Source organism: Labrus bergylta, chromosome 1 (genome assembly GCF_963930695.1).
Source record: "Labrus bergylta chromosome 1, fLabBer1.1, whole genome shotgun sequence".
In the NCBI taxonomy this organism is placed as follows: Eukaryota; Metazoa; Chordata; class Actinopteri; order Labriformes; family Labridae; genus Labrus; species Labrus bergylta.
Window position 1 is genome coordinate 9471016 of NC_089195.1, and position 25956 is coordinate 9496971.

The 25956-nt window shown below is 38.8% G+C and overlaps 2 protein-coding genes across 2 annotated transcripts in view; one reads left to right on the top strand and one right to left on the bottom strand.

Moving 5' to 3' along the window:
- Positions 1-15315, top strand: LOC109990649 (Kv channel-interacting protein 2-like). The gene is made up of 9 exons (XM_065953262.1): positions 1-420; positions 7570-7672; positions 7804-7966; positions 9366-9435; positions 10283-10353; positions 10799-10906; positions 11018-11122; positions 11566-11628; positions 12350-15315. The coding sequence occupies exons 1-9, from the start codon at positions 348-350 to the stop codon at positions 12395-12397; spliced, it is 804 nt and encodes a 267-aa protein (XP_065809334.1). The 5' UTR covers positions 1-347; the 3' UTR covers positions 12398-15315.
- The window catches only part of LOC109990637 (junction plakoglobin), a 22395-nt gene continuing 11032 nt past the window's right edge, over positions 14594-25956 (bottom strand). Inside the window, exons 2-16 of the mRNA XM_020642814.3 lie at positions 25526-25572; positions 24546-24710; positions 24123-24370; positions 23661-23899; positions 22803-23004; positions 22268-22412; positions 21964-22067; positions 21402-21740; positions 20111-20263; positions 19844-19963; positions 19592-19742; positions 17958-18079; positions 17635-17674; positions 16533-16673; positions 14594-15559 (exon numbers count right to left, since the gene is read on the bottom strand). Of these exons, the coding sequence (XP_020498470.1) occupies positions 16540-16673; positions 17635-17674; positions 17958-18079; positions 19592-19742; positions 19844-19963; positions 20111-20263; positions 21402-21740; positions 21964-22067; positions 22268-22412; positions 22803-23004; positions 23661-23899; positions 24123-24370; positions 24546-24710; positions 25526-25535 (2172 nt within the window). The 5' untranslated portion in view covers positions 25536-25572 and the 3' untranslated portion in view covers positions 14594-15559; positions 16533-16539. The remainder of the gene's footprint in view (positions 15560-16532; positions 16674-17634; positions 17675-17957; positions 18080-19591; positions 19743-19843; positions 19964-20110; positions 20264-21401; positions 21741-21963; positions 22068-22267; positions 22413-22802; positions 23005-23660; positions 23900-24122; positions 24371-24545; positions 24711-25525; positions 25573-25956) is intronic.

The following is a 25956-nucleotide window of genomic DNA, read 5'->3' on the forward strand; positions in this document are numbered from 1 at the left end:
AGCAGAGGGAAGTCATAACACATTTTCTCCACAGCAGTGACTGTAGAGCTTCACCTCAACATTTGATCCTGTCACGTCCCACAGTGACGTCAGTGCGCTGCCTGCTGCTGAGCGCGAGGAAGAGAGAGTTCAGTTTGGATGAAGATGCACAGAGACGAATAAAGAAGAGCTTTGCGTGGACTTTTTTTTTTTTGGCTTTTTGACGATCCTAGATGATATAAAAGACCAGGTCAATGACATGAAAACAGGGATGAAGAGACAGAGGTCGTAGTCTAGCTGCGGCTCTTACGCGCACACAGACCCGGCAGGTTTGGCGCGGCGGTCCCGGTACAGACACAGAAACAAACATGAAATCCAGGAGTCAGGACCAGAGTTTGTCTGACTCCAGAGAGCTGGACAGATCTTACGACCCACTTACAGGTAATACAAATTGTGTTGTATTCATGAAAGAAAATAGGTCTATGTTTGATATTCTGCTGTGTGTTGACCTGGCTGGCGATCTCTGTGTGCTCGGAAGTTTGCTGTAGTTCTTCAAAATAACTAAAAGTACATATTCAGTGGACCTGACTAATGAGTAAACCACAATCTTGTTTAATCATCTTTTGCAAGCTACTGAGAACAAGCTAAAGTGCAAACGATTCGTGTGAATGTGGACACTGCACACCCCAGCTTCTCTGAATATCCCATCAGACTCTATGAACTCTTATGGACTCTAAATATATAGGTTAGATTTTCTACTGTAAAAAAAAATAGCCTATATGAATACAAGCAAAGGTTTCTAACACTTACCTGGTTTTATCCACGCACGGGTCATCAGCATCCTGCATCTCAGGTCAACAGAATAACAGCAACACAGGAAGCTTTGTAGATTGAGTTTGATAAATGGTTTTTTTTTGGAGTGCATTGAATGCACATACTTTCCTAAATGAGTGATGCAGACTGTGTTTTGAAGCCAATCACATCTGCAGTTAAACAAATGCATGCAGTCTGAGAGTCCTGGGAAGAGAGTGTAGAATAATGGAGACAGTGCTACATGTAAGGATTAACATCAAATGAAAAAAATGTTTTGTCTGTGAAAAGTTGCAGGTTATCATTTGGGCAAAAATGTACAACATAGTATTTGCATTTTTTTTCATTTTAAATCTACATGATATGTTTTTAAAATGAATGATCAATATTGAGATAGTTCTAGTAGTTGCAGCAAAAAGTCCCCTCAGTAAGGAGCCTGTAATTATTTTTATTTCAGTGAGACTCTCTTTGTCACACTTTTCTGTATTCTTAATTTTCCTCATGAATGCACACATAGACACGAATCTTTAGTGATCAGTGGGATCTCAGTTTTTCATCTCTCTCTTTTACTGACTCACACACACAGTCACACACACAGTCACACACATCTCACGCCATTGTAAGGCTGGTCTGTCATTAATGTGACAACTTCCAAAAATAGTCTTTTCTTTTAAACATGAATATATAAATGTTTGAAAATAACAGCTCTGAGTGCTGTTCTCATGTAGTTTGCAGTATTACCACTGCGCATGGTCTTTGACTGCTGAACAGATGGTATAAACATTGAGGTTCATTGAATTGCTGATAGTTGTTGCCGGCACAATAGGCAGTGTGATATCCATTCAGCAGCAGGTTAACCAAACAGTGAACAGGTGCATGAACACTGAGGAGACACAAATGGACCTTTTTATTAAAGAGTCAAGCACAGGGCATCATGGTGCTCAGCAGCCTGAGGCACAAACCCGTGAAAGTGCTGACTAAAGTGCAGTTCAACTCTATTGTATCTGTAAAAATAAACGACACACACTATTAGTTTATGTATAGATGAAGAAAAAAAACACTTCTTATGAATTAAGTCTGTATGAAATGCATTTTAAAGATTTATCAGCTGCATAAACAAACAAACTGAGGAGAAAATGGTCAGCTAATCAGCTGTAAAGCTGCATAAACCTCATGTTGTTTACTCCTCGTGTTCATACATTATACATACTGGATCATTTTCATGTCATCACTTTTTACACCACACTTCACATGTTACTCTGACTCTGACCGTCATAAATGTCATAATTTACACTGGTGCTTACAACAAGGACAGTTGTCTAATTATATGACCTCATCGAGCTATACCCATAACTCCACTTAACTGCATGTAAATGTACTGACTCCAGTTTCCTGGGCTGTTGTTCTGTGTTGTTAGTCAACATCTGTGACCACTACTCCAAATGCACTTTTTAATCTTTCTCACTACATCCTCAATTCTACATTTCATTAAGCAGACGCTTCTATCCAAAGCGACTAACGTCAGAGAGTAAGTACAACACAAGCAAGGATCTAGAAAAGAGGAAACAAGGTCAGTGCTTTGAGTGCAAACGAACAGCTTTAAACTGCTTTAAACTGCTTCATTAGACACTCCATCAAAAGCAGTTTATGTCAGCTTCAAATATTGCAATGGATGGCTTTACGATATGTTTAGTTGATGCATCTCATGCCGAGCAAAACTATGGTATCAAATTTTGCACTTAGGAAATGAGGTTTTTACATCAAAACTTTTGTACACATTACCCCTCTAACTCTTATCAAGAAAGCAAAGAGTGTTTACAAAATGTACTCCTTTAAGATTCATGTTGCATGACTAAAGCTAGTCTAGTGGAAGAACAACCGAGTGTGAGTCTCACACACACATGGGGTTTTACCCTATTCATGAAAACCTGTTACTGATAACATAAATATTATTTTTATATAACATAATTACATGACAGACTTTAAAATCAAAGCCCTTCAGCAGCAAATAGACGTCATGTTGTTAATGCCAAGTGGATTTGGCTGTAGCCTGGACTGATGTATTAAGATGAATGTTGTGTAATAAAAAATCAAAGCGGATCCGACACAACTGATGAGTGGACGTCTGCTACTGCGTGAGTTCACAAGAGGTGAAATTATTTTATGATTTAAACCTCTATCAGCTTCACCTGGGACCTCTTGATGTGAGAGGAAGATTGTGTGTGTGTGTGTGTGTGTGTGTGTGTGTGTGTGTGTGTGTGTGTGTGTGTGTGTGTGTGTGTGTGTGTGTGTGTGTGTGTGTGTGTGTGTGTGTGTGTGTGTGTGTGTGTGTGTGTGTGTGTGTGTGTGTGTCCTTGCTTCAGATGAGACTGATGCCTGTAATCTGAGGCATGTCCCACTGGGGATTATGGTAAGAACGGAGGCTGTTGCCAGGGCGACATTAGTTTACAAACATTCATTTGGCACTGAATGACACGACTTGAGCTGCCATGACCTCTGAGTCAACACATAATTCTCAGAGTAACTAGGAATGTTTGGTTTGGGATCCTGATTAAATGAACATTACCAATTAAGGGGTTTTAAGCCTTTTTTTTATATTATATATTTTTATTATATTAATTAAAAAAAAAGAAAGAAATCAAAATATAAGCACGCACATAAAAAAGGTTTCCTTTTTATTTGTATTACATATTTGCACTAACTTTTGCTTAGTCAACTTTCAGGAACAATTCTTGTCATTTTAAGTACCAAAGACATAACTATCAATATTTCTTAGAAAATGACCCAACTTCCACAAAAGCTGTCTCCATGGCCCTTTTTTTGTTTCCAGCTCCTTCTCTTGATGCCAAAAACTTGCCTTCCTGATCTTCTTGTTGGAAGCTAATTGATGAGTACAGTGAAAATCACACTGCAACTGACCAAATGATTTCCATTTGGAGAAAAAACCTCTCTGAAGCTCCTGTCCTATATGTTCCAGGAGTCGAATCTATCTATCCATCAAAAACCATTTCCAACTAAAGCTTTGTACATTTTTTGAAGCTGTTATGAAGTTGGGTATCGTCCTCAGAGACACACAGTGCTCCTCATTATGTGGTCTGGTAATAATGCAATGTAGATTTTATTGCATTTATTTCTGCTACAGCATGTTTTTTAATTTGTAGGGTATTTCCATCATTGCAATTGTTTTCAAATTTTTGTTGATGTTAAGAAATTTGCAATTTTAAGAATTAAGCTTGAAATGTTTGCATCAGTGAATCTAACATATGGACGAAAGAATCTGTGAATGTGTCACTAACGGCATTGACAAATGTATTGATCATTCTCAATCAAAGTAACCCAGAGGGTCTCCAGACCTGAGGAAGAACTGTTGAGCCAGTTGAACCCTGAGATATTTAGATATATTGTACAGTGGGACCGTTTAAATGTCACATAACAAAAAAAGCTGACCACACAGAGCTCAAATATAGATGTATGTTGCATTTGGTCGTAATGCTACATGAAGAACAATGTTAATAAAATCCTTCATGTTTAATATCTTATATAACTGATACAATCAGCTGGAATAATACTGCAGCTCAGCCAGACATTTATAAGCTGTTTTGTCCCTCTGAGAACAAACCTCCCACCCTGTTTTTGTAGATTACTCTGCAAACAAATCACATCACACAGCTGCCCTTAGAAAGCATGTCCGTATCCTAAAATAAAGCAGTTATCAGTTACCTGCGCTTTATCACATCTAAAAACTTCTGCTACACAGACACCAAACTGCAGGAAAGTGTTTTGATGCCTCTCTGAAAAATGGCTCTTTACTTAAAAAAAAAAAAAGTTACAGTTTTTAATGGTTTTATTTTTGTTAAGCAGATATTACATTTTTCATCTTCCTTGCCTGTGTGTGTGTGATTGTGTTTTCTTGCACTTCTGTCTTTGTGAGGACCATATAAAACATTTTACCTGCTGAGTGAAGACCTCAAAGGAAGAGTGCATATTTTGTGTTCACATTCTTACAGGGCTGTTGAGACCATTCAAAGGTACAGGTTGAAATATATATTTTAAGTATGAGCATTTCATTTTGATCATACATTATGTGTGGATTATGTGATCGAGGGTCTTCAGAAAGACATAACTGCAAGTATGAGTGTGTGTGTGTGTGTTTGTTTGAGAGAAAGATCGCTCTCTCTCTCTCTGTCTCTCTCTCTGTCTCTCACTCTCTCTCTCTCTCTCTCTCTCTCTCTCTCTCACTCTCTCTCTCAAAGCTTATTTGTTTTTCCAGAGCTGTGCAGCTGCTGTGCTTGATATTTTGACGGACATGATCCTACATAAAGGCTTGGAAGCACAGATTTGGTGTCACAGAATTAAATTATATTTATAAATCTTAAATGCTGTATGCACACAAACTTTAGTTTCAATTTTTTTTAAACAGCGATAAGGTACAGCCATATGTAAAGCACTAGCAGCGCTGTGGATAGACATATAACATATAACTCATTCACATCTGCTTAAGGAAATCTTGATGTGAACTGTGGAAAATGCAGCAACACAGTGCAAACACAAATCAGAAGCATTTACTTAATAATATATAATATGTACATTTTTCCACAGTTCACACCAATTAATGTTTGTTTTATTATATTGCAGTTGTTCGCTGTAAATGTTTTCACTCTTAAATCCAGCAGTTTGCTCCGTGTGACAGTTTGGGTCTCCTGCATCACTCTTATAGGCTTCATGTGATTTTATCGTTCCTCACAATTTAGTGTAATATGATTGTAGTACAACACTGCCCTCTAGTGGTGTGAAGGACACATTCATGTTTTATAATCACTCCATAACATAACATGTTGACGTGTTACTCTGTAGCATAATATTTATAAAAAAAAACATTATTTAAAGAAACATTAATTGGATGATTTTTGTCTCTACTACTTTTGAAACATGTGCCAGTGTTTTTTTGTTTCTGGCATGTGATGAACTTTGAACCCTTAAACACTGCTGACCCGCTCTCTGACCTGTTTGCCCGTCATATGGGGTTTGTGATGGCTTTCATCTGGGCCCTGCCAGTGCTTCATTAGAAATCCTCTTGGAGTTTATTTGTTTGCTGTTCTACTCCTCCTTCCTCTCACTTACTCACTCCTATGCATCCACTTACATTACAAGGTTTTTTAAAACTCCTCACTGGAGCTTTAAGTTCTATTTTTTTTCTTTCTCTCTCTCTTTTTGTAATGGCCACATGTTTTGGAAACATACCCCTCCAAAAAAAACAAGAATGTCTTCTTTTGCTGTGAATGCCGCCTTGATTCACACATCAGAGAGTCTCTAGACAGTAAACCTCAACAATACCTTTAATGTAAATATCAGAATTAATATTTGTACAAAGTGAACATTTGTTTAAATGGCTGAAATTGTTTTTAAAATTTCATTCCCAGAAGAAAACATTACTTTATAGAAACATCTTGGGCCCTTTGAAATGTAAAAATATTACACAGTACAGATGCATGTAATAGATAAAAACAATCACCTGCTGACTTCAATCACCTTCCTGTCTTGACTGCCACTAACAGAAACTGGACAGCAGTATTTGAAACTATTAATAAAGTGTCTGCCCAAACTACTATAGACCCCAAGACCCTTGCAGCATAATGGTAGAGTAGAGATGGTATTATCTCCTGTTTATCCCCTGATAATTTTACCTTAATGGAATCTCTTTTATGAGCAATCGGCCTAGGTCAACTCGACAAATCATTGCGTTCACTTCTCTACTTGCTAGCAGGCTTTTCCTTTGTAAATGGACTCACTCCTCACCTCCTACTCATAATGAAGGGATTCATGAGATACTGCGCTGCATTACTCTGGAGAAGAGCATGGCTCCCTCAGAAAGGTTCATGAAATAACTTATTTTTATTGTATATATTGACTCTGAGCATTGATGTAAAAACGTACAACTAGCTGAGCACCAAATGGGGGATACTCTGGGGTTAGTGGGTGGGAAGATGTTGGGAGGGTTTAGATTGGGGATTTTATCAACAGAACTCTTCTGCTGTTACTGCTCTTTGGTGAATATCGTTACATTTTTAATGTAGAAAAATCAATTAAGAAACTTAGAATTAAAGAAACTGAAAAATTCATGACTTACGAAAGGGGTAATTTGGGTTCTTCATAAGATTAGGTGTTTGAACATGGCATAATATGAAGAGTCTGTCATTATCTTAACTTTTGAATTTCTAATAATGTTTTACCTTATTTGACTCAGAGTTTTCTTGAATTGATTGTGTCCAAATACATTAAGCATAGAAATCATTAATTTTACAAGTTTATCTGTGAAAACATTGTGTAATTCAGGTTGCCCTGACCTACTTGTGGCCTTGACTTGTATGCTGCTGTTACTTACAGACTGTCGAGGCAGCTAAATGTATGCAGCACCCAGGTACGGGACAAATTCCCTCTAGGGGGAATAAATGATGAAAACACTACTTATTTTAATAGTCATCTGAAAACCAAACAAACACCAAACCTAAATAATAACAAACATTTAAATCAGGTTCAGTTTGCCCTCTGAATACTTCGGTCATGTGTCTCTAAGTTCTGACATGCTGAATGTTCCCCAAACAGCTTTCATCTGATAAGTCACACTGATTCAAAACCAGGTCAGCAAACTAAACTGTGCGCACATTGTTTCATTGAAAAAGTGATTCAAAGTATTTGAGTGTTGTTTTTTGTACTTTAACCTGCTGTTTCCTGATGTTGGTCCCTCTAGCTGAATCTAATGCGGTGATTGGTTGTTTCCAGGTAATCCACCGTCCAAGCCTCATAAAAAGAGCATAAAGCAGCGCTTCCTGAAACTGATCCCCTGCTATCGCTCAAGCTCCAACTCTTCAGCCAATGAAAGCAAGTAACACAACACACTCCTATCCCTCCCATGCATTTGAATAAAGTCTGAAGAAAAGTTTTACACAAATACTTAAAATATCTTTATTATCATTTTATCCAAGTGTTCCAGATACACTCCGCTGTATCTCTGAGATTATTCATTGTATTCCTCTCTTCACTTCTCAATGCAGATAGTTTAACAGATGATGATGATCTGGCCACAGTGAGTCACAGACCAGAGAGGCTCGACCGCCTCGTACAGCAGACCAGCTTCAGCAGAAAAGAGCTACAGGTCCTCTATCGGGGATTCAAAAATGTCAGTCAGAGGTTCCTGTGGATTTTGGATTTGTGCATTGATTTATACCCTTACTGAATGACCACATATACAGTGGCTTGCAAAAGTATTCATACCCCTTGAACCTTTCCACATTTTATCATGTTACAACAACAAACATACATGTATTTCATTAGGATTTTATGTCATAGAGCAACACAAAGTGGCGCATAATTGTGAAGTGAAAGGAAAATGATATGTGAATTTCAATTTTTTTTCCAAATAAAAAACTGAAAAGTGTGGCGTGCAAAAGTTATCAGCCCCCCTGAGTCAATACTTTGTAGAACCACCTTTCGCTGCAATTACAGCTGCAAGTATTTTGGGGTAGTTCTCTACAAGCTTTGCACATCTAGAGACTTAAATTTTTGCCCATTCTTCTTTTCAAAATAGCTCAAGCACAGTCAGATTGGATGGAGAGCATCTGTGAACAGCAATTTCAAAGTCTTGCCAGAGATTCTCAATTGGATTTAGGTCTAGACTATGACTGAGCGATTCTAACACATAAATATGCTTTGATCTAAACCATTCCATTGTAGTTCTGGCTGTATTTTTAGGTTGGCCTGCTGGAAAGTGAACCTTCTCCCCTGTCTCAAGTCTTTTGCAGACTCTTAACAAGATTGCCCTGTATTTGGCTCCATCCATCTCCCCATCAACTCTGACCAGCTTACCTGTCCCTGCTGAAGAAAAGCATCCCCACAGCATGATGCTGCCATGATGGTGTGTTCAGGGTGATGTGCAGTGTTAGTTTTCCGCCACACATAGCGTTTTGCATTTAGGCCAAAAACTTCCGGCCATTGTCTTGGTAGGTTTGCAGTTGTGCCATACCCTTTCTATTTTCCGATGATGGATTGAACAGTGCTCAGTGAGATGTTCAAAGCTTGGGATATTTTTCTATAACCTAATCCTGCTTTAAACTTCTCCACAACATTATCTGATCTGTCTGGTGTGTTTCTTGGGCGTCATGATGCTGTTTGTTCACTAATGTTCTCTAACAAACCTCTGAGGTCTTCACAGAACAGCTGTATTTATACTGAGATTAGATTACACACGGGGACTCAATTTACGTATTAGTTGACTTCTGAAGGCAATTGGTTGCACTGGATTTTATTTAGGGGTATCAGAGTATAGGGGGGCTGAATACTTTTTAAATTTGAAAACCATATATCATTTTCCTTCCACTTCACAATTATGTGCCACTTTGTGTTGGTCTATGACATAAAATCCCAGTGAAATACATTTACATTTGTGGTTGTAACGTGACAAAATGTAGAAAAGTTCAAGGGTTATGAATACTTTTGAAAGCCACTGTATATGAACATGATGTTGTTGTTTTTTATATTAATCAGAAAGCCTGTGTATGTGTATGTTTTTCATTCTGCAGGAGTGTCCCAGTGGTGTGGTCAATGAAGAGACTTTTAAAAGCATCTACTCACAGTTCTTCCCTCATGGAGGTTAGTCAAGTCCTCTTCCTTCAACTTTCTAATCTTCATAGTATTTTCATTACCAAAATGTACCAACATCTTTCAATTAGCCTATGAAACAAGTTCAAAACAGAAACCTTTAGGACTTTTATATACTGCTAGATAAACTATCTTGTGTTTACAGACATACAACCATTGGTGGAGAGTTAGCAAGAGAGTTGGTCTACTGTGATTATATCACTGTTTCAATTCATGATCTATTTCGAATGGTTTCATTGTAATCCACATTGATCCATTAACTTTAATTTGTCATGTAAAGCATAGGTTCCCAACCAGGGGTGCAGGCTGCAAATATCTCCGGGAACGAGGCCTTTTCTGAGATTGTTAAAATAACTAAAATTATTACAACTACACTAGTTCAAATTTCATTTGGTAAGATCATGTGTGTAAAAGCCTTTTGGGATTTTATCAATGAAATCAACAAAAATTTCTGTCAATTTTTGACAGCAATTTATAATTTTTCTTCATGTCGGTCCTGATGGAGCGACAAGTGGTGGTGGTGATGGAGGAGGGAGGGGGGACTATAAGGAAAAAAAATTGAGAATACTGATGTAAAGTGTTTTAACTGGTGAACGTAGGGTACTATAATAATAATAATAATAATAATACATTTAATTTGTAACGTACTTTACATTTTTGCAAAAAAATCTCAAAGTGCTGCAGGAAGAAAAATAAAATAGAAATAAAAACAAATTTAATCAACTATAAAGCCACAGGCCTCACCAACTCAAAGCTTTACATATCTTATGTAAGTCTTATGTGAACTCATAAGATCAGTGCACATATGACTAACCTTTAAAGGATTTTTTATTTACAGATTCAAGTATGTACGCACATTTCCTGTTTGAGGCTTTTGACACCCACAACAACGGATCAGTCAGCTTCGAGGTGACTTCTCTCTCCCTTCACTCAACTGTCAACAAAAATGTTTTTATTCCTTCCTGCCTTCCTTCACTTTTGTGTTTCTTCTTTTGTGATCTTTGATGGAAAGTCCACACTTGCAAAACACAAACATCTCTAAATACACGGATGCTTTCACTTTCCCATTTTACTGTTTAACCTTTACTATTATCTAAAAACATATGGCACACATTTGTGTTTTTTTCCATGGGCTTTCCAACATACATACATAAGGAGGAATTAAAAGGAATTAAAACACTCACAAAGTTTTTCTATATAAGATTTTTTTCTGATTTGTATTACATATCACTAATACATACTTAATTTATTTGATATTATAGCATACTATATAGTCTTTTTTTTGTTTTGTTCTTTTGCCTTTGACTCTTCTATCACTGCCCTAATCTTATTTTCAATTTTCTTTGTGCTGTAGGACTTTGTTTTAAGTCTGTCTATTATACTGAGAGGCTCCATCAATGATAAACTGAACTGGGCCTTCAATCTGTACGATCTGAACAAAGACGGCTGCATCACCAGAGAGGTACTTACACTATGTTTCTCTTTCTGTACATGTATGAATATTTTGTCCCATTATGTCAGCTTGACTAGTTCTTACTTCTTTCTTCCTTTTCACCTCTGTCTGTCTGTGCAGGAGATGACTGATATCATGAACTCCATCTACGACATGATGGGGAAGTATACCTACCCCAACATGAGGGACAGTGCTCCCAAAGATCATGTTGACAACTTTTTCCAGGTGAAACACAAATCTGTCAAGTTTGCCGACACTGAAAATGTACAATAAAACCTAAAAACATTATAACCCAGTTGTATAATGTGGTCTGATTATGTTGCTTAGGCTTCTTGACAACCCTCTGTAGAAGTTTTGACCACAATCAGTGTCATGAAGTTTTTTACAAGCTTATCCCTGATTTGTTTGCATCTCTTTAACATGGACACAGATTTAAGCATATGAAACTATAGAAACACATACATGTGTGTTTTAATGCAATAAACCTCATCAGATGGTATTTAGTGTCAGTGCCATAAAATATGTAGCAATGTGTCAACAAAAAGCAAGATGACTGATAAATACTGCTAGTTAGAAAAAGTAAGGTACATAATAGATGCTAACAGAGAAGCACAGACAAAATGTAATTGCCCATTTAAACATCTCTACCTGTGTGATTTATTTTCCAGAAAATGGACAAGAACAATGACGGAGTGGTCACCATCGAGGAGTTCTTGGAGACATGCCAAAAGGTCTTCTGGAACAAAAAGTTTAAACCCATTTCATATAAACATTTAAAGGAAGAATGTGCAACATTTTAGAGCTAAATATATCAGATATCAAGTATAATCTCTGTAAATTACTCTCTGAGTCATGACTGTCTACAATGAGTGAGAAGCATGAGTCCCATCAGCTGTATTGTAGCGGAGCCATGTTTATATTATGTTTACATGGATGGGATGGTCTTGCATATAAAGCTGTTTTAGTCAAGGACTAGAGAAAAGAAGAATAACATTCTCACTGCATATTTGTATGTCTTGTGTGGTGTTTAGATCACAGTCATTCCATGTCAATTTATGTGAAATATGAAGCTATGAGTTAACCAAAGTGTGCTAACATTAGCCTGCTAACACAATGCAGGCCCCAGGCAGTTGCAGTTCAAACAAAGGACAATTTTTGTCCATTACTTGCACTTAATGGTGCTTAATTAAAATGCGTTCAAATTCACAACTCATTCTTGAAAATGAGTGGAGAGGGGTTGGAGGTGTGACGCTGGAGGAGAGCGGAGGCTTCAGAATAGCAGACGTGTCTCCGAACAGCAGTTTGTTTTGGTTTAATGCTGGCGCTCAAGGGCGACATCTACTGGATCAAAAAGTCACACATTCTTCCTTAAATGTCCATCAAAAGCTTCACTTCTATCTACAGCTCAATTATTGGTTTAAATTCACCCCCCCCCCTTGTTTTTCTTTCCAGGATGAAAACATCATGCAATCCATGCACATGTTTGATAATGTGATCTAAGGCTTTGGTCGACGCACACATGAGATTTTCTCTCCTGTCTGAAGCTGAAGGGACGCTGTTTGCAGGGCACAAGAACCTTAAGATATCTAACCATAAAACTACTATTTCTATCCTTTTTAATCAAGGTATGTAGTCAGTCAGGGAATAATAAGGTAAAGTATGTGTTTTAAAGCATCACACCATGATTGAATGAGCTGTGCAGGACTTTGTGACGCAGCACATTTAATGCTGAAGAGAAGCAGCTCTTTAACTTTGTGAACAGAGGCTAAAAAAAGAGACAGTTAACCCTCTCTTCACTCATCCAAATGATGACTATAAAACCTAACCATACTTCTGTAGTGCATGAATGACTGAGCAGACACATTGAAGAAATTGAATGATGCTGTAGAGCTTCACACTTTCTATACTCACAGTTTTACTACTAGAGGGACGGCTCTATTAAAGGGGGATGAAGTTTGAAATCAAGCAATAATTTTAAGGTAACAGAATCTAAACTCCTCTGTGTCCTCTCACATTTATTACAATACATAATGTGTCAGCATGAGGTGTCTGTTTTGACTGGTGATTAAGATGTGAAATAAAAGTGTTCATATATTTTATATGGTCCAGGTAACAATGAAGATCAATCTGAACATAACACAGTTTCTATGCATAATTACAGGATTTCTATTAATAATTCTAAAAATATTACAACTTCTAAAATTATATTGTGTCTGATGTCACAGTCCGCCTTCTTTTTTAGCTTTAGTTGAAGATCTAATCTTAGCTTTTTTAGTGTGTATCTTTTGCAAAGTCATACATACTCCTGAACATCAGGCTGGACATCGGCGCTACAGCAGGACTGAATTAAAAACTTCCTAATTTGGTTTATTAGTTTTAAAAACGTATCTCTGCATCTTACTTTCTCACAACAATTGGCTGTTCAAACATATCAGCTTCATGTCACCTGGCTGTTGTCGAGCCATGTCAGTGACATGCAGCAGTCTGAAATCTGCCATTCTCAATGCAATAGAAGACATATAAACTTGAATAAACTAAACACTTACAGTATGTATGTATTTCTATAGTTTTATATGAGGGATTGTACAGGCCGTAATTCATTCTGGCCCTCTCTCACACATTCTTCTATCATATACATATATTCTTCAACATATATCCATGTTAGTTAAAATCTTTGTATGTGAAAAGAGAACATGCATAAAAAGAATAGAACAGAACGTTTATTTATAAAGTACATATATGGAGAATATCTATGTGAAGAGAATATGTGTGTAAGTGAAAGGGAGAATATTTGTGTGCGACGGCCAGAATAAATTATGGCTTGTATGGCCCCTCATAGATTTAATATAATACTGTTCTCCTTGACTCTTAAAGTTCAAAAGAAACCGATCAAGCTGCTGCTACCATTATGCTGAAGGTTTAAGTTTGAATAGTGTCAGTTTGTGATTTTTAATCTTCTATCCAAGTCTAGAATGAATCTGTTTGTCAGCGTATAATGCCTGCAATGCATAATAAAAAAAACTAAATTACTACAACTTATAAATTATTTTTCATGTTGTTGTATAGTTCCATAGACTGTAAATATTAATTGACGAAGCCTGAGTGACGTCAGCCATCTTTACTGCAAGGGGGCTCCAGAGGCTCATGGGCAGCCGCCGCCATGCTGGAAATCTTTCAGTCAACCGAACAACAGGCTGAGAGCCGAAGCTGAGGCGGGTTTTAAGCCTCTTGACGAACACGCCCACCTGTCAATCATACGCGCCTAACTGTGGATAACACGTATTGTTCATAAAGTAAAAACAGTGCCGTTTAAAAAAAATCTCCCCTGTACAGTGTGTGCCCATGATGACAGCGGCTAATCAGACCTATTTTTTTTTTTGTACCAGGCTGTACACGTTTATTTATGCTGTAAAAACGGCTTTTTTCGCATGTTGTGTGTATGAGACTTAGTTTTCCTGGAGCCAGCCTCAAGCGGACACTCGACGAACTGCAGGACTTTGCACTCCACATTGGCTTCTTTTTTCAAGACCGGAGGTGTGTAAATGTGCATGATGAAGTTACACCAAAGGAGGTTGTCATCATGTGATGGATCCCAAACTGACACATTAAAATGTGCAGGTTCTTCATGTATAATCATAGCTTCCAGGTTTAACAGGTACGTCTCTCCTGAATTTAAACTCAATAAACACAGACAACTTTAAAGTTTAATATATCCTTTATTTTTATTAAACAAAATTTCAGTAAAAACTCTTGAGTAGAAACAAATTTCCCTGTCAGTAGTTTTCTTCAGCTGTAGAGCGGACCCCAACTACATTATCTCACGTTGACTGATTTTAAATCACATGACCATCATTTCTTTGAGTTCTGTTTGTATGAAAGACAACTTTGTTAATATTCTAGTAATGCCAGATAATACGAACCTTTCCCAATGTATAATTAAAAAAGATGAGCACTTTTCTAAAAACAAACATCTACATTCTGTAAAGTTATCCACATGTCAGCTGATCTCATCATTTGGGGTTGGCCCTACACTGCTCTCTCAAAGGTCTGTCAGAGACCGCCATACTCCTTGTCTGTTCATTCCTACTGAAATAGTGCTGTGAGAAAGACGGAGCCAATTTTAACTGGCTCTCCAACAGCGGGAGAAAGTTTACAGTTTATAGTGTCGAACTGCGGCGTACACAGCAGTGTCTGTTACAAAGGCGTTAAGAAAGAAAGAGAGCGGTGAGCGGGTGCACGTTCAGCCACCTCTGGCAGTGTTTTCAACTATTATTCTCTTTTTTTATTTAAACTTTTCTTAGAAAAAAGAAGAAGCTACATGATTATCATCACAAAATAAAATCTCTTTGGCATAGAATACCCACCCAAAAGCGTAAACACACACATACATGCTCACATACTCGCACACACGCACACACTCGGAAAAGTTCCTCTAACAGAAACCTACAAGCATCGCCGTTGTCAGAAATAAAATCAGCAAATTATGCCATAAAACAAAGTTGAGCCCTGTTAACATTATGAGTCCCGTACTCAGTAATAATTGCATATATTACATTAGGCCGAGAGCAAAGGGAAAAATCTCTACACATGACTAGACCCTCTTCCTTTATGTCCCATTAGGTCCCACATCTGCTCCTCAACATCTTCACCTCTCCTCTGGGTCTGGAAAATAAAGAAAGAGAAATGATGAGAAGATGTTCGCTAACTATTAAAGCACAGCTCGTCCACTTACATGTAATTTAAAGTTTATCAGAGGTTTTTGTTGAAGAGAAATATCCAACATTTAAAGATAACCTTTCTTAATTTAGACATATTTTGAGTGGAGACTTCTAACATAAAGTTTCTCCCAAACATGGGAACTTTTTTTTAAACTCTCCAGAGCGGAGAAACTCCTGTATTTATGTTTCTACCTGGTCTCTTCTGTGTCCAAGCAGGTGGAAAATCTGAAGTCAAGGATTTTACTACAACCATCAGGATTAAAGTCACTTGTGTTTTGTTGAAGTAAAAGTTTTTTCAGATGCAGAATATGTATTCTTCCTAAAACATGAAAACAATCACTGTAGAAAGTAAGCCGTGTAAACTTGTAAATGGAAGTAATCATTTGAAGAGGAAGCTAACTTTCTACTACAGACAATTTCCAAATATATGGATGTAAACCACTCAGACTTTGTATTCATCTTTCCCCCCATTGCTGAATAACAGTAACAATTAAATAAAGTATTAATTCTCATGTTTTTAAAGCACCTATACTCTCCACTCACTTCCATACTTTTTAAAGAGAAGGTGATGCATGGCGTGTATGCTACCGGGACACCACCCGGGGCCTGATCACCCCTGGCATTGAATACATTTACTGAGACTGAGCTACTGCCGCCCCAAATTTTGCCATGTAAACTTAAAAGTTTTGAAAAAAGATGAAAACAAATGTGTCGCCAACTCACTGTCAACTAAATCTGAACAAGCTGGTTTAAACTAGTTCAGCTTAGATTGTCTTTGTTACTCTTTATATGCCCTTCAAACAATTTGATTATAAGTAAAACGCCTGTTATTTTGTGTTCCAAATTAAATATTTACTTTTATTGAGATTTTTTAAAAACGTATCTTGATTGGCTTTGGTAACCTCTCATGTGCTCACCTTAAGGTCAGTACTCAGGGTATGCTTGTCTGTCGTAGGCCATGCTGCCTGCGTATTCGTCGTGCATCATGGTCCCATCCATGCAGTCCATGGGAATGTCAGCTGCATACCCTCCGTAGCCTTGGAAACCAGCGTCCAGCTCTGCAATAGATTACATTCATTAATTACTTGTTAGACACTTGAACAACAAATTTTATGTCATTTATCTTGACTTAAATACTGCATCTGTCATAATAGGGGGTAAGAAAAGTGTGATAATAAGCTTGTAAAAATCTTCCAACATTTTCCCCATTTTGGGCACATGGAAAAACACAATAACAGAGAGAGAAGACACTGATCCTTTCTCACCTCAGGGTCCCTCTACTCTGAGGAGACAGAAAAATACCACAGCCATACAAGGAGAGACAGAGGAGGTGAAAATGTAGGAATTAAGGAAGGGATAATGAAGAAGCAGAGTAGGATTTTCTGGCACGACTTCACCAAGTAACAAGATGCACCAAGAGTGAAAGGCTTGAAGAGGTCAAAATGCTCCAGTAACACTTGGAGTATGAAGATCCACTTTATCTAAATAACAACAACTTTGTTAAAGTTGATCTTCATACTACAAGTGTTGCTGGAGCATTTTGTCCTGAATTGAGGAAGGGATGAAAACCCAAAAAGAGAAGTAAAATGACAGAGAGAAAAAAAACTTTCGACTAGATAATTAAGTTTACAACAAAGAAGACTCTCGTGTCATTCACTGAAAGTTTAAGTAATCTGCTGAATAATGCGGTAACAGAGAGTTAGCTGAACATAATGCAACTATTATTAAAGCTAAAAAGGCAAACAGAACATGGGTTCAAAGGAGACATTTCCAGCATATGGAAACTAGGGCAAAGGGAAACTAGAAATCAAATACAAATATCCTAAATGTAACATTTCCAAAGCTTCATTTCACTAAAACACTTTTTTTTAGGTTAATGAAGCCGTGAAAATGTTATGTGTGGGCAGAGGCATCCTGTTAGCAGATTACAGCACATTTGCACTGCAGTCACTCTCTGTGGTGGAGTGACCCAGAGCGGGGGAATGTGCTGCCTGTGCACATTTCAACATAGTTACTCACCATCTGGATACGGTCCCTCTGCTGGCATACTGTTGTGTGCCTGCAGGGAGGTCACGAGATGGGGAAAGGTCAAATAAAGGCAGCACTTTTATAAATAGAAAGCTTATTAATAGTCTTCAAAGAATTACTAGATTTTAAAACAGTTCCAACAAACAACTGATTAACAATGTTCTTTACAACTTCTGTCAGCATTATAAAAAAAAAAGTGTCCAAATAAGCATGATGTTAAACCAGAGACGTCTGGAGAATAAAACAAATGTCTTTAGAATCTAATTTAATGTTCAGTTGTCAAGTCCTGGCAGCAGAGGGCGCCACACACTCACCGCCTCCCAGGCAACCGGGTCGTGTCTGAACAGGGAGTGTGTGAGCTCCACCGAGACGCGCTTCTTGTAGTCTGAGTTCTTATCCTCTGAGATTCGGAAGAGCACAGCTGCAGCGTAAGTGGCTGAGGAGAAAAAAAAAACACAAAGACACATTCAATGTCACACAGTAGTCTTCAACTCCTTTTTACAAAATGAACGTGTTAAAGTGTGGGTGTGTCGACAGGGAAACAGATCCAGTCCACATTTTAGTCTAGTCTTCACCAGAGGTTAAAGTTTGAAGGATAAAGAAACAAACAATATCATAGTTTTAGTGCTAATGACTGCAGCAATGACTCCAGGTATTAGTAGTAGAAGCATTCTCTGAGGCATTATGTTTTAAAAAAAAAAAGAATTCAGAGTCAAATGTAAAGCTTAAAAACATTATGTGCTGTTTTTCTGTAAAATTGTGCAACAGTTAATCAGCTAGTCTTGTTTATCAATCTTAGTGACAAATACTATGTAGTATGAGAAACAAAATATTATTAATTATCTTAAATGCATATTCATTATAAAATTTAGTTATTTGTTATTTTGAAAAACACAAATGTTCTCTTTGTCGAGAGATTAGATCACTGATAACCCTCTCATAGCTTAACACTAAATCAAGAGCCGGAGCTAACAGCTAGTTAGCTTAGCTTTAAAATAAAGATTGCAAACAGGGAGGACTCCTTACCTGAAAGTTAACAAAATCAGCCTACCAGCACTTTAAAGCTCACTGATAAAAAAAAGTTTGACTTGTTTGTTAACTATTAAAGCTCCTGTGAGTCATTCTAATTTTGTTCTCTGTGGACAAAGTAGTGCCTCTCAACACTTCAGCTTATTTTGACCTGTACATGTTCAAGTTATCTGTTGTAAAAAAGGGGAGGAACACACTTTTTCTTAAGCGGCTGTTAATAATTAAATCTGACACCTACCGCCCTGGCAGCAGTTTCAAGGCATCAACATTTATTATAAGGGAAAAAATATTTTTTATGCTGATGATCACGTTACTTTTTTTAGGTCATAAAGACACATCAGTATAAATTTAAGTCAGTTTCATATCCAGCAAAAAAAAATCCTCAGTGGCTTTAACAAAAAAAGTTAAAGCGATTTAAGCTAGCTAGCTGTAATCTTTATATTTACTCTTCAGACACAAACGTGGCATACATCTTCCACTTATAAGTTAGAAAAGCATTACAAAAACAGGAATATATCAGTCAGATCAAACATATTTAAAATATTGCAAGTCACTTTCTGTAATTTTATTTGCTACAAACACAAACAGTCACTCCGCTGTGAGTGTAAAGTGATATCTGTGTTTCATGTTTAATTATTAAGTTAGAACTAAGAATTTGAATATTTCATGAAGTCAATGACGTGTAGCTAGAATAAGCTACAACACTGCTTCCTTTCTTGACTGCATAGTTTATTTCTTGGTCAAACTGTCGTTGTGAAATATAATGCAGTAAAAGCACACAGTCATTCAGAGTAATTTAGAGAGAAGCACCTGCAAACTGCACTTACAGTATGCACCACAAGTACTTCTTTGCTTCCAACCTCCAACTAAATGCTTCATTATGGTCAGCTAATGACAAAACATTATCTATGTGTCCTACCGATGCCCTCGTTGCTGGAGTGCAGCAGGTCCATCAGAGGAGACGACGCTCCCTCTGCGTCTATCATCTCAGCTGACGTTTTGTCCAGAGCCAGCTCGCACAGTATGCCTGCCGCCACACGCTTCACGTTATCCACGGGAGAGTAGAGGAGCTGGGGAAGGGAAGAAAGTAATTAGTACAATAACAAAAAAAAACACAAGTAATTTATTTATCAGGACACGGAAGTATTAGTGTTGAAGCGGCCTTTGTTACCTGAACAAAAAGAGGAATGGTCTGCAGGTTGGCGATCTCGGCTCTGTTGATGGGGTCTCTGGCCAGGATGTGCAAAGCTCCTGTGCATCCCTCCACAATCTCCTCCATCCTTACTCCATCCTGAGGAGCAGCATGACAAGAACAAATGTTACCCAAGCATACAGAAAATCCTCAATAATTCAAAACTCCTTTTCCCCAAATCCCTAAAACACACAAGTTGTTTTCACAGAGATCACAAGCGTCCTCTCAAACTTGCTCTTGATGTACCTGGTATGTCTGCTGGGTGGATGAACCGTGTTTCTGAGCATCCTGGTGGGCTTTGAGCAGCAGGTTGACCAGACGGGGGATCGCTCCAGAGTCCCTCAGAGGGGCCTGGTTCTCAGGGCACAGCGCCAGGTTACGGATAAGGCCCACCACAGCCTTCAGGCAAGAAGGAGAGACAAAGAAACAGTCATGAGATGTACACTCTTATTGGTTAACAAGTAAAACAAAGCTGACATACAACTTCAAGATTCTCCATTACATGAATTGATTATTTTCCCCTCAATGCCAGGTCTTGAGCTGTAATGAGCACTTTATGCTCGTTCAGGCTGACTGAGACTCTGGCCTGCAGCCTGACCTGCCAAGCCCCTTGTCCATCTGTCAAGTACCAGCAATTTTGCCCAGTTTTTCTCGTTTCCCCCATGCCCATTAGCTCCCAAATGTGTTTACAAAATTGCCATACGGGCTCCTGTGAGGAACTTTTGGATTGTGCCCCCCTGTGGGTACATCTAATCTCTTTGCTGATCTTATCCTGTATGTGTTTTAATAACAAATCTCATCCTGCATCCTCTTTTCTTGTTTTTTGACTAAAATACTTTTTCTTCAGCATGCTCATCCGACACAGACCTTTACATGCGATAAAAGTTACTATAAAGAAATAATCATAATCATAATAAGCATAATCTTTATGCTGATCATTTTGTTTGCATTTGTATGTCACAGAGACATCAGTACACATAGCTTTAAAGCTCATGTGAGGAACTTTAGGTTTGTGACGATTTTGGACTCCGATGTGAACAAAGTGGTACTTTTAATTTTTAGCAGATTTTGTCCTTTACAATTGTTTTTTTAACAAAATAACTTCATACTCCTTTTTTTTACACTCAAACATATCACTTCTCCAGAATCGCTGCTGTTGAAAATGTTAAAAAGGCTGTTTCTGCAGTGTAGACTTAATCACCTCTGACATCTACTGCAGTTTAAGATATAGAAAATAAATGTAGAAATAATCCCTCCACTTTCTGATGGTCTCATTAGCTTTTTTAGGTCATATATATATATATAGAGAGAGAGTAATCAGTAAACATTCAGTCTATTTCATAACCAGCTAAAACTTCTCACAGGACCCTTTAGTATGAAAACCCCTCTCTAGAAAAACCTGGGACCTCAAAAATGAGTCAGTATGACATATGAAATGTGTTACAACTGGCATACAAAAAAGCACCAAGTAAACCTGGTATGACAAATGTAGTTATTATTACATAATTTCCAATTTAATTCCCCCCCTTCTCTCTACCTTGATGACAGGCCAGTAGTAGGGTTGGTTGAGCAGCTTGACGATGGCAGGGATGCCGTAGTGTTGCCTAACAGCGTTCTGTGCCAGCTCAGCCTGTTGGTGGCGGGAGGTCAGGTGACGCAGGGCACAAACAGCAGGCTCAGTCACATCCTGCTTCTCACCAGCACGCAATATGGCATGGATCAGAGACTCCACGCCGTTGTTCATGGTGACCAGAGATTTATTGTGGGCGTTGTTACATGTGAGGTTCGAGAGGATGCCAGTGGAACAAGTGAGCATGTTGATGTCGTCTGAACTGAGGAGGCCGACCAGCGTCTGCAGCAGGCTGTCCATGCCCTCCTGAAACATAACAAAAAAATATTGGCACTGTGCCATAACTGCCAGATATTTTAGTAATATATATGTGTGCTTCGTTTGGTGGAAGGAAAGTGGTGTCACTTCTTTCTGTGCATGTCTTGGGTCCCAAATATTTCACCAGCGCAATTTTGGCTTCACTATGTATAATGGAAGTGGATGGAGACACTGGCCATATTAATATAAAGGCAATGGTGTGAACACAGACCTGCTTGGTGGCAGCGTCAGACAGGTTCCTGAGTGTCCACAAACAGTTCTGCATCAGACGCGGGGTGGACCCTGTAAGGTGTTTCCCCAGAGCCTGCATCCCACCTGCAGGAACACTGAGGTTAGATCACTCAACATCTCATAAAATTGTACTTTCATGTAGCCGACAAGACGCCATCAGAAGCAGTTCAGGTATTAAAGAGTTGACACACCTGTAAGACTGCCTTATACACACACACACACACACGCACACACACACACCCCCACACAGGTGTGCAATTACACAGAAAACACACATTACATACCAGCCTCAACAATGGCGGGTTTGTTGCTGGGGCACACAGAGAGGACTTTGAGCACACGGCTTGTGGTCCACAGCAGCTTCTCATAGTTGTAGTTTCTCATGATGTGAACCAGACCCTCAGGACCCCTGTTGGCGAGGATGATCAGCTGTGTGTGTTTGTGAGAGAGAGATAGAGAGAGAGAGAGAGAGAGAGAGAGAGAGGCTGTTTAAGTATGCATTGGTATACAAGGTGCTAGTGGAAAGATAATAACATGTACTCTATATCACTCAGGATCCTTTTGTAAAGAAAATCCTTTAACAAAGCTTTGACCTGTCCAGGCAGACAAACAGCAGTTAATCATCAACAATTTCACTACTTTATAACCACACCCAAACCCGCACTGTGCCAGCATCTGAAGGACTCGGTTCACATGCCGCACCCAAAACAAAACACATGCATGCACAAGCTCGACAACCTGAACAATATCAAATTACAACACTCAGCTAGTATGAAGGGAACCAGTCATTTTGACATGTACAAAGTCAGAAACACACACCTTGCTCTCCTGGTTGCCGTAGGACAGAAGCTGTAGACAGTCTGTGGTGATGGCCAGGAACTTAGGGTTGGTTTTATTCAGCAGGGGAACCATCTTCTGCAGGCCATCTGCCAGACGCACGGCCATCTTGGCTCCTTCCTGGTGCAGCAGCAGGTTGTGGAGCGTGGTGATGGCGTAGAAGAGCACAGACTCCATGGGAGAGCTGAGGGTTCAAATAGGCGGGCTTAGTGTTTATCACAAGAAGAGGCATTTACTGTTGCCATGCATTGAAGTAAAAATCCATTGCAGTGTGCTCATGGTTAGACGCCATCCCTCAGTACATTTCATGTAAAATTTTAAGTAGTTATTCTTTTTACTTTTGGGTTGGATCTACTTTATTCCAACCTTTCCACTTCTTCTTGATTCCCAAACTAGTCAATATAGATTTTGGTCAAACTGCAACTGATTGTGGCAAAGTTTTTCTTTTAGGATACTGTAGACATTTAACATCGGGCAAACTGGCAGGTTAAAGGCTTTTTATTTTTCTTCTCCCTAGCCATGCCTCACTGTTTAATACCTCCATATTATTTCACATCGTCTGGCATTTTTCAGGAAGGATTTTGAACAACGAACTCAAACAGCAAAAACTATCTTTACTAAAACCATTTCAGTGTTCTAAATTAGTGACCAGTTGGGCCTTCCTCTGCCAAGCCAGGCATGGTCGACGGCAGTCCACCAGTGAGTCTGGTTCTGCTCGGAGTTACTGCTTATTCAAAGGTTTTTTGGAAGTATTGGTGGATTGATGTTAGATCTCGGAAAACAATATTAGAAAGAGTATGGTCAAGTCAAGCCCTGATCCTTGAATTCATCCTGAAGTACCTGAGCATGCGGACCAGAGCAGGGATGCCTCCAGACTTAAAGATGGAGAGCAGGCCCTCTCTCTGGTGGGACAGGTTGTGGAGGATGCTGGCTGTAGCCCGCGCTGTCTCCATGTCGCTAGTGTTCTGCATTGCTCGCACAACCGCCGACACCATCAGCGGGGACTGCATCATTGCACGCCGAGACGCGTCCTTCTTTGTGAGCTGGTTGACAATCTGTGCTGCCTTGCTGACCACCACCTGGTGAGAAACAGGACACAGAGTTCATCTCTGCTGTTGGAAATATTATGAACACCTTTACAGTAAGTGACTCTCCTGGTTTCAATTCCTCATCTACAGTGGAGCATGCTTAATATTATTATCTCTCACAATATCAACATATATCATAAGTGATGTATAATTTAAATAAATAAATCTATGTTGATTTCAGACTGTTTGTGTGTTAAGAGTGTGACATAATTACCGCGTCTTCATCGTTGAGCAGTTTAGTGAGCTCGGGAATGGCACGGGTGGCCAGCTCGGCATCGTCCTGGTAGTTGATCAGATGGACGATGGCCTCCTTGAGCTGCTGGGAGGGCTCGGCCAGTTTCTGGACGTTGGTCATCTGGGACGGGTCCGTCTGAGTTAGGAGCACACTGGTACCTCCCGCAAGCGTCTCTGGGAACATCGCTGCACGCACCCTCTCTGCTCTGGTGTGATATTGGGCCTCATCTTGAGTTGAAAAGAGAGATGATAATATCACCAGTGCACTGAGGAATTTGCCTCTGTATACAGAGCGCCTGTTCTACTGGATGAGCTCCCAGGCGACACATTATTCAGGTAAAGGTGTAGTAGAGTATAATGTCGTTTATATGCACATTAGCTGGGTTGGGTCTTGTTCTCTTACCTGGTGCTTCACTTGTGACCGTGGTGGTCATAGTGTAGTGCTTGGTGTATTCACTGTCGTCATCTCTATTGATTGTGGGGGCTGCAGACTGGATACCAGAGTCCATGTTGTACCTTGTCTCCTGCCACTGTGACACCTTCGTGATGCCCCTTTCAGCCTCACCCACTGCAGAACAGGAAGAGAGAAATTGTTGAATGTTAGAGGTCCAAGTCACTAATGAATTCTGTTTTAAGATATTTAGTTGTTGACATGTGACTTAAGTTTTTTTTTTTTTTTACAAACTATTGGTTTTTTTTTCTGTGCTCAGCCCTGATTTTCCTCCCTGAGTGTGACCTGCTACACTGTTCAAAGAAACAGTTTTACAGAAGTCACCTTTAGTTCTTGTTTGTATTTAGGAAGTGACCTCAATATAAATACATGAAAACAATAGTTGGTAAGGTCATGTGAGAAAAAAAAAAGCTCATTGGTCCCATTTACAAGTCGTATTGAATTATGTGATGCAGAAAAAGCTTAAAATGAAATTGCCCAACTAAAGTCAAGGTTGTCCAAACTTAAAGTACCTTTATATTTTTTGCCTTTTAAAACAAAACAAACTTCATTACATTAATGATCAATAACATTGAAAAGTACAGAAGCTTTAAGTAAAAATCTTCGGACATATTTTAAACCAAAAGCTGTGAGCAATAGTGATAGAGTGCCGTTTAAATAGCACAAATATGAACTATTGCAAATGTATTAGTGCAAATTGGATAGTAAGAAGGAGTGTGCCTGTTTTTATTGGTTATTAAAAACAACAAATCACCCATGAATGAAACAGGTATCATTTTGTTTTTTTCAGTATTATAATCTACGTTTAAATTCTAGTATGTTGACAACCCTACCCGAGATCAACATAAACTAACTGTGTTACTAAATATGGAACAGAAAATGAAATACATTAAAATGTGTTGAAAACAAGAGCTGAATTATAAATTACTTACTCATTTCCATCCTGGCTTCCCGTTATAAACACAACGCTGAAGCAAACCTAAAAAGAAACAAACAGAGTCAAAGTTAGGATTCAGTGGAACATTTTTCTGTCATAATGAAGACAAATCTGCATGCCTGCTTTTCTCATGAATAAATGAATATTCCAGTGAGATCTCTGCTTCCTTACACAACACTGTCTTTCAGTTTTATATGAAGCTGGTACATGACAGCTTAAAGATGACCCCCAACACACGGACACACACACGCTCTCTCTCAGACATGCACCCTGACCTGTAAATGACAACACGGAGCAGCAGCAGAGGCTCATGGGAGAGAGAGAGAGAGAGAGGGTGAAGTGGGCGGAGAGACAGCTGTGAGTCAGGAATGCTAGCCAGCCCCAGTGACCCTTCACCCTGGGCCTCCACCCATACAGTCGTGGGAG

Bases quoted from the DNA above. Each gene is read 5' to 3' on its own strand.
- LOC109990649 (XM_065953262.1), top strand. From the start codon at position 348: ATGAAATCCAGGAGTCAGGACCAGAGTTTGTCTGACTCCAGAGAGCTG. The intron at 7,673-7,803 runs GTAACACAACAC...TGTATCTCTGAG, and splicing joins TCTTCAGCCAATGAAAGCAA to ATTATTCATTGTATTCCTCT. The intron at 11,123-11,565 runs GTGAAACACAAA...TTTATTTTCCAG, and splicing joins ATGTTGACAACTTTTTCCAG to AAAATGGACAAGAACAATGA.